Raw genomic sequence first — 13,815 nt, 5'->3', positions numbered from 1 at the left:
AAATCAACAGTGAGACATTACTAAGAGGTGATTATTTGCTGCTTCAAAAATGCAGCAACTAACAAGAGAATCTGACTCTCCCCAACCATAGTCTGTTTGTGCTCCTCCCCTTGCCAGCTCCTGGATCCGCCCCTGGTATGGATATCCTCCCGATCCCTCTCTTGTAAATTCCCTCCCCCTGACTACTACTACCTTCCCAGTAAATAAATAAACATTCTTTCCCGTTCAAACAGGTTTATTGACTGGATACTTTATCTACAATTAGATCATCTCTTCTCGGAGGGTGATTGGCTCTCTACTGGTACAAACACCCTCTGCATTAGTTATGTAAGTGGTGGGGGCAAACATGTTCATTAAATATTAAAGCTATATGTACTGGTAAATGGTTCATAATAGTGCTCACTCCAGCTCATGTATGTGATACTCGACTCTCCTGTCATACAATCACTTGTAAAACTGATACTTGACACACTTCAGTATATCCACGATAAATAGTATATTCTGTAGCAGCATGGTAAGTCTGTATATCTAGTCCATCATGAACGAGACAGAAATGGCAAGCAAAGAGTTAATTAATCAGTGAAATCACTCAATGGGAAGGCATAATAGACCATATTCCAAATGACATCACAAAATAAAATGGCTGCAGCTATTTGGGGTATTCTAAAAATATCGAGTGAGAGTTCCAATGGAACATAATTAATAAGATTCAAATTACTGTTCAATCCTGGGAAGAAGATATTGACCTAAAACTAACAGGTACAGTTATAAGAGTATAAAATCTATTTTCTAACGCTGGGTTAGAATTTTTCAGCTGGTTTTCAAAGTCTAGAAGAAATACTATTGTTTCTTTGCTGTAATAACCAAACCTGGTAGTTTCACCTCGATATCTTGTTTGTTAGCCTCTATATCAATCTTCAAAATCTCGATCGTCATTGTGATAATACTCGAAAATATAAAAGTCCCCCAAATAGAAAATTCGTGTGACGTCATTTGGAATACGGTCTATACTGCTACAACAGGTGATTCAGGTGGAATTTAATCCAGTATTGGGTATCTATTTTTGGACATATGGACACACACTACACACAGACACTACACACAGACATGGACACTACACACACACGGATACTACACACTTGCTAGGGATAAATGGTGGAATGTTTGGAGCACTAGGAGATATCTTCATTTTCATTGGTTCAAATTTGATGTTAGCAGACTCCACCTGATAATAAGGATCACATGAGATGATCACATGATTAACTAAACTAGCTTGCCTGAAACAAATAGAGTCCACTGGTCATGTTAAAGAGTCGATAGTTGCCATGGGAATCACTGGTAGCTTTCATCTCTCCATTAAGATAGATCTTGGCTCCTGATACACCTTCACCCTAATACAAGTCACACCTTCACCCTAATACAAGTCACACTTTCACCCTAATATAAGTCACACCTTCACTCTAAGAACAGTCAGGCATATTATACAGGTAATATTACTGTGGCATGGACAACACAAACAAGAAAATTTTGGGAAGTCATCGCAGCCTTTTGTGACACTCAAGAACTTGTAAGGTTTGTTTATTGTTCAATTGCTGTGTAATAGAAGTGGTACTTGCTCAGGAATTACAGAATGGTTGTCATTATAAACAATACAATTGGTGATAGAAAAGTATCATACACAACTACTGTACGACTGTGATGTTAACAATAAGCAAATTCCGAAATGACATCACAATAAAATGACGTCCTCTATTTGGGGGACTTTGTACTGGTGACTAATAAATAAAATGTGATCCCTCGTGTAATAATAAGCTAGAAATGGCAAAAGTGACAGTGAAAAGAACACATATGAAGCTGATGATCATGGCAATTTGTATGTTCTAGAGGAGAGTGATATTCCTTGCATGGAAGGAAACCCCGTGAACTACTGAATGTCATGCAACTTAAGAGGTGGCTGTCATGTAGAGGTGCTCCAGTGACAGGAAAGAAACCCAAGCTTATATACTAACTGCTTGTGTATTCGTGGTAAAAAAGCTAGTCCATACAGGAGCTAGCACAGTGTATATAACATAGCTACTTGTATTTGTGTGCTTTGTAGGGTTGAATGCTACATCAAGTTTGGGTGGGATCATCTGTTTGTTGACCCAGACAAGGGTTTGAATAGTCAAAGAAAGCCTTCAAATTTGGCTAGTGAAAAAATGGAATTAGATTCCTTAAAATTGTTAGAGTCAGTTCCAAAACGCGGTGATCCCCTTTGGGCAAAAAGTTTGATTGATATTCCACAGATTTCATTCAGTAAGTTTTCAGTTGAGAGGAAAGTACCCAGGAAGAAAGTCAACTACTTGGAGGATTTTAGGGCTCATATGTCATTGCAAGAAGGTAACAGTAAGGAATCCACGGAAGAACTGTACATGCAAACTGAATACACCAGAACACTGGACAAAGCTTACAGATTTTTACATGATGGCCATGTCCAGGGCCTCAAGTGCCATCCTATACCACATCTAGAAGATATTGTGTGTATTGTATCAAGAGTCATAGCATTGATGAAAAATTTTTTTTCTACCATATTACCATTCTTGCATGCAAGTCATCTTGCTCAGTTAAGACAGCATAAATATTGTACCTGTCCTGTAGAATTATCTGGGTGTTGCAACCATGCAATTGCAACACTGTACTGTTTAGAACCGTGAGTATATTTACAGGAAGAAAGAAAACGTCATTTTCACACTTTTGTATCTAGGTGATAGCTTATCCGATTGAAACCAAATTTGCTGCAGAGTTGTCCGCCAGCTAGGGGAGTCTACATTCCAAATTTGAAGGAAATCACTCAAGCCATTTCCGAGATATGAGCGGCCAAAGTTTCGTTTTTTTCTCTTCGTTTTTTCTTCTTATTCTTCTTCTTTTCGCACACTTGCAAAAATTGATATAAAACGCAAACACGTGCTCTGATCGCCTTGAACTTTGGCACACAGAAAGGGAGTCCAAAGGCGAATCCTAGCATCAAATTTGGTACAAATCCGATGAATGGTTCAGGAGCTATGACCGATTATTCGCGTAAAACAAGATCGATTTGTTGTCACGCCTACAGGGTAAACCGCTTCATGGAATGAGTTGAAAATTGTGCAGATGGAGTAACCATCGTAGGAGTGCCTTTTGGTGGTCTGAAAGGAATCGAGATTAAGACTATGGAGATATGACACAAAACCCAACCTGTGTCACAATTACGTGATCGATTTTTAGTAATAAAAAAGTATTAGTTTTTACGCCTACTAGGCAAACCGCTAAGAGCAATGAGCTGAAAATCGGTGCATAGCTGGAATAATCTTCATAGAAAGTCCTTGCAGTAGTATAGAAGAATTGGATTACAAACCACTGAGTTATGATTCGAAAGCCAACTCCATGTAGCAAATGCGAGATCGAGATACTCTAATAGAACAGTCATCCTAATAGAGCATTCAGCTAATTTATTTACTCCATTATAGAATTCTATTACATTACAAGTTATTCTGTAGGGACTTCAGCTGCAAACAGTTAATCTTATAGACAGTTCAGCAAGAAGCAAGTCACCCTGTGGAGAGTTAAGCTACAATTATATCACTGTAGGGATTCAGAACATTACAAGTCACACTGAAGAGAGTTCAGCTATAAACAAGTCATGCACCCTGTAGAGAGTTCACCTACAATTAAATCACTCTCTAGAGAATTCAGCTACACACAAGTCACTGTGCAGAGAGTTCAGCTACAAACAAATTACCCTGTAGAGAGATCAGCTACAAACAAAACACTTTGCAGAGAGTTCAGCTACAAACAAATCAATCTTTAGAGTGATCAGCAACAAACAAATCAACTTGTAGAGAGATCAGCTAGAAACAAATCAACCTGCAGAGAGATCAGCTACAAACAAATCAGCTTGTAGAGAGATCAGTTACACACAAATCAACCTGTAGAGAGATAAGCTAGAAACAAATCACCCTGTAGAGAGTTCAGCTAAAACAAATCAACCTGCAGAGAGATCAGCTACAAACAAATCACCTTATAGACAGTTCAGCTACAAACAAATTACCCTGTAGAGAGATCGACTACAAACAAATCAACTTGCAGAGAGATCAGCTACACACAAATCAACTTGTAGAGAGATCAGCTAGAAACAAATCACCCTGTAGAGAGTTCAGCTACAAACAAATCAACCTGCAGAGAGATCAGCTGCAAACAAATCACCTTATAGACAGTTCAGCTACAAACAAATTACCCTGTAGAGAGATCGACTACAAACAAATCAACTTGCAGAGAGATCAGCTACACACAAATCAACTTGTAGAGAGATCAGCTAGAAACAAATCACCCTGTAGAGAGTTCAGCTACAAACAAATCAACCTGCAGAGAGATCAGCTACAAACAAATCACTTTATAGACAGTTCAGCTACAAACAAATTACCCTGTAGAGAGATTGACTACAAACAAATCAACTTGCAGAGAGATCAGCTACACACAAATCAACTTGTAGAGAGATCAGCTAGAAACAAATCACCCTGTAGAGAGTTCAGCTACAAACAAATTAATGTGCAGAGAGATCAACTACAAACAAATCATCTAGAAACTAGACACAATGTAAGGAGTTCAGCTACAAGCAATACACCCTGTTGAGATTTCAGCTACAAACAAATCAACCTGTAGAGCGATCAGCTAGAAATAAATCACCCTGAAGAGAGGTCAGCTACAAAAAATCACCCTGTAGAGAAACAAATCACCCTGTAGAGACTTCAGCTAGAAACAAATCAACCTGCAGAGAGATCAGCTACAAACAAATCACTCTGTAGAGAGTTCAGCTAAAACAAATCAACCTGCAGAGAGATCAGCTACAAACAAATCACCTTATAGACAGTTCAGCTACAAACAGATTACCCTGTAGAGAGATCGACTACAAACAAATCAACTTGCAGAGAGATCAGCTACAAAAAATCACCCTGTAGAGATCAGCTAGAAACAAATCACCCTGTAGAGACTTCAGCTACAAACAAATCAACCTGCAGAGAGATCAGCTAGAAACAAATCACCCTGTAGAGAGATCAGCTAGAAACTAGACACAATGTAAGGAGTTCAGCTACAAGCAAATCACCCTTTAGAGAGTTCAGCTGCAAACAAATCAACCTGCAGAGAGATCAAATCACCTTATAGAGAGTTCAGCTACAAACAAATTGCCCTGTAGAGAGATCAGTTACAAACAAATCAACCTGCAGAGAGATCAGCTACACACAAATCAACTTGTAGAGAGATCAGCTACAAACAAATCACCCTGTGGAGATCAGCTAGAAATCAGACACAATGTAAGGAGTTCAGCTACAAGCAAATCACCCTGTAGAGATTTAAGCTGCAAACAAATCACCCTGTAAAGAGTTCAGCTAGAAGAGGTCACCTTATAGAGAGTTCAGCTACAAAGAAACCATCATGTAGAGAGTTCAGCTGCAAACATATCACTCTGTATAGAGTTCAGCTAGAAAAAGTCACCTTGTAGAGAGTTCAGCTACAAAGAAACCGCCATGTAGAGAGAGTTCAGCCTCAAACAAATTACCGTGTAGAGAATTCAACAACAAACAAATCGCCCTGTAGAGGGATCAGCTAGGAGAAGTTACCTTGTAGAGAGTTCAGCTACAAAGAAACCATCATGTAGAGAGTTCAGCTACAAAGCAAGCACCATGTAGAGAGTTTAGCTGCAAACAAATCACCTGTAGAGAGTTCAGCTAGAAACAAATCACCCTGTAGAGAGTTCAGCTAGAAGAGGTCACCTTGGAGAGAGTTCAGCTACAAAGAAATCACCACCTAAAGAGTTCAGCTGCAAACAAATCACCCTGTAGAGGGATCAGCTAAAAGAAGTCACCTTGTAGAGAGTTCAGCTACAAAGAAACCATCATGTAGAGAGTTCAGCTACAAAGAAACCATCATGTAGAGAGTTCAGTTACAAAGAAACCACCATGGATGTAGAGAGTTTAGCTGCAAACAAATAACCTGTAGAGAGTTCAGCTAGAAACAAATCACCTTGTATAGAAATCAGCTAGAAGAGGTCACCTTGTAGAGAGTTCAGCTACAAAGAAACCATCATGTAGAGAGTTCAGCTACAAAGAAACCATCATGTAGAGAGTTCAGTTACAAAGAAACCACCATGGATGTAGAGAGTTTAGCTGCAAACAAATAACCTGTAGAGAGTTCAGCTAGAAACAAATCACCTTGTATAGAAATCAGCTAGAAGAGGTCACCTTGTAGAGAGTTCAGCTACAAAGAAACCATCATGTAGAGAGTTCAGCTACAAAGAAAGCACCATGTAGAGAGTTTAGCTGCAAACAAATCACCTGTAGAGAGTTCAGCTAGAAGAAGTCACCTTGTAGAGAGTTCAGCTACAAAGAAACCATCATGTAGAGAGTTCAGCTACAAAGAAAGCACCATGTAGAGAGTTTAGCTGCAAACAAATCACCTGTAGAGAGTTCAGCTAGAAACAAATCACCCTGTAGAGAGATCAGCTAGAAGAGATCACCTTGTAGAGAGTTCAGCTACCAAGAAACCATCATGTGGAGAGTTCAGCTACAAAGAAATCACCCTGTAGAGAGTTCAGCTAGAAGAAGTCACCTTGTAGAGAGTTCAGCTACAAAGAAACCATCATGTACAGAGTTCAGCTACAAAGAAACCACCATGGATGTAGAGAGTTTAGCTGCAAACAAATCACCTGTAGAGAGTTCAGCTAGAAGAAGTCACTTTGTAGAGAGTTCAGCTACAAAGAAACCACCATGGATGTAGAGAGTTTAGCTGCAAACAAATAACCTGTAGAGAGTTCAGCTAGAAACAAATCACCCTGTAGAGAGATCAGCTAGAAGAGATCACCTTGTAGAGAGTTCAGCTACAAAGAAACCATCTTGTGGAGAGTTCAGCTACAAAGAAATCACCCTGTAGAGAGTTCAGCTAGAAGAAGTCACCTTGTAGAGAGCTCAGCTACAAAGAGAGTTCAGCTACAAAGAAACCACCATGGATGTAGAGAGTTTAGCTGCAAACAAATAACCTGTAGAGAGTTCAGCTAGAAACAAATCACCCTGTAGAGAAATCAGCTAGAAGAGGTCACCTTGTAGAGAGTTCAGCCACAAAGAAACCATCCTGTATATAGTTCAGCTATATTTTAAGTCACCCAGTAGAAGATCAGCTGCTAAAAAATATCCTGTGGGGAATAATGGGCATGTAATAAATATATGTATATAATTTGTATAATTACTAATAAAATCAAAAATAATTGAAGTATTAAAAATCTTCTATAAGTTCTTTTCTTCTTCCTGTGGTAAATAAAAAAAACACATGGGTTAAAAAAGCCCCAAAGCCAGCTATAGGCTGGCTTTGCAGTATATAAATACAAAAAGAAGTGATATCTAATCAAAAACAGCCAAGCTGTAAAAAAAGGTGCGGCCCCCAAAAAGGCCATGGTGAAAAAAGATGTGAAATCCAAGGTGGCGGCCAAGAAATGGCTGTGATGGTAGGTTAATGGTAAAAATTTTAATAACGACAATTCAGGTGAATTTGATGCCAAGACCAAGTGGCACAAAATTCACCTGAATTGTCGTTATTAAAATTTTTACCATTAACTTACCATCACAGCCATTTCTTGGCCGCCACCTTTGATTTCACACCTTTTTTCACCATGGCCTTTTTGGGGGCCGCACCTTTTTTTACAGCTTGGCTGTTTTTGATTAGATTATATTAGCAGAGTACAATGATGAAGAGAAGAAAGGATGCACAGAACGTCTTCAAGTGTGGAATCAACCCACCCCACTAAATGTTGTTGGACGTCCTACAGATGAAGTGACTTTAACTAAGAAAGTTGAGAAAAGGCCCAAAGTGCATTCAGTCAATAAATGGGATTGCCATCCAGTGTCCAGGAGAATGACTAAGGAACGTCACCTTAGAGAACGACTCTGTGCTATAAAAGAAGAAAAAGTACAGTCAGCTGATGAGGCATTACATTCAGCAGGAATGATAAGTCTACTGAAGAAAGCTGCTCAAGTGAAGTCACTGATAAACATGTATGGAACCTCTGGTTACTTACAGATGCTTGATGATGAACCTACTCCATTAGAGAGCAGAGAAGAGGTCCTTCAGAAGGAAAAAGAAGAGAGATTGTCACGAGCTGCAGAAAAAGAGCGTAAATTTCAAGAAGAACTTGTAGCTAAGCAACTAAATGTTGAGCATGACCCTGTACAGTGTAGATAAACACGTAACTGAGAACATCAATCGTTCTCCAGATACCCATCATTCAGCAAGGTCTTTATACACTAATCATGTTTCCATTAATATAACGGCAATACATGAACTGGAGATCAATACATGGGCTCAATCCAGTTCTGAAATTTGGCATCATGAACATAAGCTTAGGACTACTGTGTCAATGATGAAAGAAGTTTGTAATAGAAGAGATAGTACCAGCTACAAGTCTTTTGTTTTGAAGGAGCTTTCCCCCACCCCCACTATTACTGCAGCCATGTGCTATGGTATCAGGCATGAACAATATGCCATTGAGTCTTACAAGGAATATCACAAGCTGAATGGGACAGAAGTAACTGTGGAACCATGTGGACTGTTTGTGGGTTCTTGTGAATCTTGGCTGGCAGCTAGCCCAGATGGGATTGTTTTTGAACCTTCGCATTTAGTAAAGGATGTTTAGAGGTGAAATGTCCAATTTTGTGCAAACAGAAGATAATTGTAGATGTTTGTAGAGAGAAGACCTCATTTTACATTGAAGAAAAAGATGGAAAGTTTCATTTATCAAAATCTCTTTCATACTATTATATACCAGATCCAAACTCAGATGCATGTGGTAAATCTACCTTGGTGTGACTTTGTTGTTTGGTTAACTGTGTGTTTGGTCACCTATGGGTGAACTGTTTGTGCAGCGTGTTCAGTAAAACAAGCAATTTACGTCAGGAGCTATATCAAAAGCATGATCATTTTATTTCAATGTTTATTTGTCTCCAGTTGTACCCTATGTTAACATATCAAGTGCGACTGACCACAATGGAAACTTTGTGCCATCGAAACTGTCAGGTAATTCCTCAGGTAGTGTCCAGCCATCAGATAGTGTGAAACAGTCAGACATTAAGAAGTCATCGGATAGTATGAAGCAGTCAGACAGAGACAGTGTGAAGCAGTCAGATAGAGATAGTGTGAAGCAGTCAGACAGAGACAGTGTGAAGCAGTCAGATAGAGATAGTGTGAAGCAGTCAGACAGAGACAGTGTGAAGCAGTCAGACAGAGACAGTGTGAAGCAGTCAGATAGAGATAGTGTGAAGCAGTCAGACAGAGACAGTGTGAAGCAGTCAGATAGAGATAGTGTGAAGCAGTCAGACAGAGACAGTGTGAAGCAGTCAGATAGAGATAGTGTGAAGCAGTCAGACAGAGACAGTGTGAAGCAGTCAGATAGAGATAGTGTGAAGCAGTCAGATAGAGATAGTGTGAAGTAGTCCAATAGAGATACTGTGAAGCAGTCAGATAGAGATAGTGTGAAGCAGTCAGATAGAGATAGTGTGAAGTAGTCCAATAGAGATACTGTGAAGCAGTCAGATAGAGATAGTGTGAAACAGTCAGATAGAGATAGTGTGAAGCAGTCAGATAGAGATAGTGTGAAGCAGTCAGATAGAGATAGTGTGAAGCAGTCAGTCAAGCCACCACATAATGTCAAGCTATTCAAACAACTACATGTAGGTAGTAGCAACCCTGTGGGTATGGTTAGCATTGGTGGGCCATGCTGCACAACCAAGGTGTGAGGTGATGAAGTGCTTCAAACCATTGTCTCATGTAAGTATAAGACAATGCCCTTATATGTGGTACTTAAAAACCTGAACTTAGCAAGACACTCAGTGTATGGAGATGGTAGCTACCTCTATCCTTCCATTGCACACCAGGCTGGTTTTATTGTTAAGACAAGCTGCAGTGACAAGGAACCATTTAAGACAAGTAGTGCACAAGATGATGAACGAGCATCCATGTGTCCGTTTAGAAGGTTTGTCTGTAATGCAATGGCTGGAAAAGAAACAACATGAGCTCAAAAATGGTGGAATATTTAATCTCACACCCAGTGACGCTAATAAATCTTATATCTGAAATCCTTTGTCAGCCATGATTTCATCACCTCTCTCAAGCAAGTCTAACAGCCCACTGACTTCAACTAACTTCCTATCAGAGATAGACCCCTCATATGTTGAAGAAACGAATGTGACTACACCACTTGGCATTATTCCAACAAGAACCTTAATTGTGTTGTTTCTGTTTTTGTATGAGGAAAATGTACAAGACTGTGATAGTAAAGATGAAGGCCTCTCAATCGGAAATTCCGTTGCATCAATGATCAATCTTGTATTGAGATAGTCTCTCTTAAAAACTTCAGGCATATATTTCTTGACAATGTGCCAATGTGGGTAACGCTCAAGGGCTTTCAAATTATGAAATATTAAATTGACCCATGTGGATACAATTCTAGATACAGAAGATTTTGCAATTCCAAACCTTGCTAAGTCTAATTCTAGCAATCCCAAATGAAGGCAAACCAAAGTTTTAAAAAATTGTCCCAAAAGAGGGAGCTTGCATGCTTGACCAGCTTTTATATCATCATCATAATCATCTTTACTATTCTTCTTGTCTCACTGCCGCATTACTTTTGTATTACTTTCTAGAACCTCCTCATAAAATGCAGCAAGTGTTCTGTAGTCAGAGAACCCAGTGTAAAACTTTACTGAGTCATCACTGTCACGTATATTTTCCAAAAAAAAAAAGATTTCTGAAAAGCATTCTCCACTTGAGCAAGCTTTACCTGCAGTTCATCTATCCTTCTTTGCATTTCCACACTAACATCAAAACTACTGCTACCCCACATTCCACGTAGTCTTCTGATACTTCACTGTATGACACTTCACTGTTATCTACTGTTGTAGCTTGCTCTTCAGCCACTTTAGATCTTTGATATACAGAGGTGCAACTAATTGTGATGTTGCCGAAATTAGCTGATGCAATTCTCTTGTCCAAGGAAACACAGATGGTATAGCTGTTGCATTTAATACTTGTCTTGCAGAGTCGAAGTTTTGCTATACACATTTTCCTCCCTTTGGTGGTAATATCCGGAAAGGAGTGAAACAATAACCTTTGCATCCCTAAACGCTCTCTCTGTGCCTTCTCTCCAGAAGAACTGCAACATAAGGGTACACAACAGTACCGTCCGCGCCAAGCTTTTCGATTCACCGTGTAATATCGACAAACACTCTGCCCAACCGAACCAGCATCCTCTTCTACCTCGCCTTCCTCAAGTGATCACTCACAGAAACTCTGGGGAACTTCCGTCGTCAAAGCAATTCACAGATGTAGACTCAGGTAAGGCACTCTTGTCATCATTCATAACTAAATACAATTCGAGACACACTCCATTAATGCGGTGAAAATATTAAAGTCCCCAAAATAGAGGATGCCATTTTTATTGTGACATCATTTTCAGAATTCACTTAAATGGGGATCACATGTTAACAATATGGGGATCACACGTGAATTGCATTTCTTGGGACACAACACTCATATATACACAACAACCTCACATTTTCTGACATAAGTACAGCACCATCAACTGAAAATCCCTGCACCTCAAATACTGGCTGTAATAAACATTATAACTACAAGTCACAGCATAAGATGTGATATACCTTAACAATTACTGAGTCATTTAGTACTGACGTGAACACTTTACCAGGAACAACTTCAAATACTATTCCTTGTTGTTGGTAATGAGGTACCTAACAGTCATTGTAGTTACCACAGCAACTATGGTGGGCTTACAATAGAGTAGTCACCAGGTGGTAATGAATGGAATACAAAATGACCATTTTTATCAGACACTTCTAAACACTTGGGATCCTCGATAATTCCTTCAACCTTCACTGAATCACAATATCCCTACAACAATGATTAGATACACAGTCAATAGATTATGTCCATATCTTGCAAGATAACTAGATTAATATTGCAAATGATATTGTAAGTATGGCAAGCAGATTGTTTATGAACGTAAAATGGCCTTTTCTTGCAAGACTTTTCATGAATCTTCCCAGGGTCAGGTCTCCCACAGACACCCATAGAAAGTATCAAATTCCACCATAATTTAGCACACACACACACACACACACGTACAAACACACACACACACATATATGTCACATGCACAACACATGTATACACACCTGAAGGTCCACATTGTCAGCATACAACAGAAACTGCACTCCTGAAACTGGTTCACTGTCTATCATCACTCTACCCTAGATCACATATAAGAAATCCTACATATTATCTGTATGTATACTGGTCACTTTAAAGTGTTAATAATAATAATACAGACTGACACATATCAACACTATAATAGAGCAGTCAGTCTAATAAAGCAGTCACTCAGTCATTTGGATATAATGTTGTGCTGCCTAAACACACACATACCACACACTACACACACACTACACACACATACACACATACTACACACACACATACTACACACACACACCACACACACACATACTACACTACTTACTTTCACATCGTATCCCAGGACAAACAGATTATCAGAAAGAGCTATAGTATCCTTATCCACTACAACTGTAATCACCTCCTGTGAAAATAACATGTTCACTCTTTACTACAAGTAAACACTTTTTTTTTTGAATTTTCAACTAGAGTAGGGACCATAGCACATCAATAAAAAGTACTGAAATAAGCTGGGGTAGCGCATGGTATTAAATCACAGTAAAAAAATAAGAAGTGTTATATCCCTACTGTTCATTTCATTATGGTATCTTGAGCACAGTAGCATATAACATTTCTCATTGTTTAATATTGTGCACTACTCCAACTTGTTTCATTACTTTTCATTGATGTGCTATGGTCCCTACTCTAGTTGAAAATTCCAAAAAGTTTTTTTTGTGTATTTGTTTGTTAACTATTTTTGTACTGAAAATACAATTGGTGAACCCACACATACCGCATCAAAAGAAAGAAATGGCACTGTGCGCCCCAGCTATCAATTATCGTCTGAAAAGTGAAGTATCCATTATGCTCCGTTACACAGCATTACGAATCAAGAACTACGAAAAGCACCTCTACAATCAAAGTAGCCACTATTAAAAATACGAATGATTTCCATTATGAAGGGAACCTCATGTGCTACCACCTTTTAGCTGTCAGCAAAGATGAATGGAACACAAAGGAGGACACTGGTAAGTCCATGAAGAATGCATTGTACGTACTGCAATATGTCAAAAGGCATGTGTCTGGCTGAAGCAATGTTGAACAGTGAAGTTCATAGCTTTCGCCATTATCAAGTTACGCTTATCTGAAGGTATCAGGCAGTCAGTCAGTCAGTAGAAAATCCCGTTTAATAATTTTTTTTGAATTTCGTAGCAACTTGTTGAAAGTGTTTCGGGTTGATCTGAAGGCTTGTTTGGGCTTAGTTTTACCTAACCAATACTGTTTAATCGTTGTCAGGGAAAAGTAAGGCTGGTTTTTGGGTGATGCTTTTTCATGGACCATGCACACACCTTTGTGGTCCCTACTATACAGTACTATCGTACTGTATGATTCTACTAGTTGGCTGGCATTAGAAGTTGTACGTTGACACATGTTTAATAAGGTCACCTGTCTAAACCAGCCAACTTTAATAGATCGTATAAATGGCTGGGACTTTCATTAAAAAGGAATTAGGATATTTCACAAATGCCTGTTCTAATTGCCAGCAAGAATAATCCTGTAAGAAAAAAT

At 39.0% G+C, this 13,815-nt stretch overlaps 1 protein-coding gene across 2 annotated transcripts in view; it reads right to left on the bottom strand.

Moving 5' to 3' along the window:
• Positions 1-13,815, bottom strand: part of LOC136261565 (BOS complex subunit NOMO1-like) — a 49,928-nt gene that overhangs the window by 29,358 nt on the left and 6,755 nt on the right. For both annotated transcript variants that reach the window (XM_066055584.1, XM_066055585.1), the window contains 7 exons: positions 12,593-12,670; positions 12,249-12,323; positions 11,848-11,964; positions 11,715-11,804; positions 11,610-11,666; positions 1,278-1,391; positions 1,140-1,225 (listed from right to left, as the gene is read on the bottom strand). In XM_066055584.1, coding sequence (XP_065911656.1) covers positions 1,140-1,225; positions 1,278-1,391; positions 11,610-11,666; positions 11,715-11,804; positions 11,848-11,964; positions 12,249-12,323; positions 12,593-12,670 — 617 coding nt within the window. The remainder of the gene's footprint in view (positions 1-1,139; positions 1,226-1,277; positions 1,392-11,609; positions 11,667-11,714; positions 11,805-11,847; positions 11,965-12,248; positions 12,324-12,592; positions 12,671-13,815) is intronic.

This window comes from Dysidea avara, chromosome 7 (genome assembly GCF_963678975.1).
Source record: "Dysidea avara chromosome 7, odDysAvar1.4, whole genome shotgun sequence".
Taxonomy (NCBI): Eukaryota; Metazoa; Porifera; class Demospongiae; order Dictyoceratida; family Dysideidae; genus Dysidea; species Dysidea avara.
This window is presented reverse-complemented; position numbering and strand designations above follow the sequence as displayed.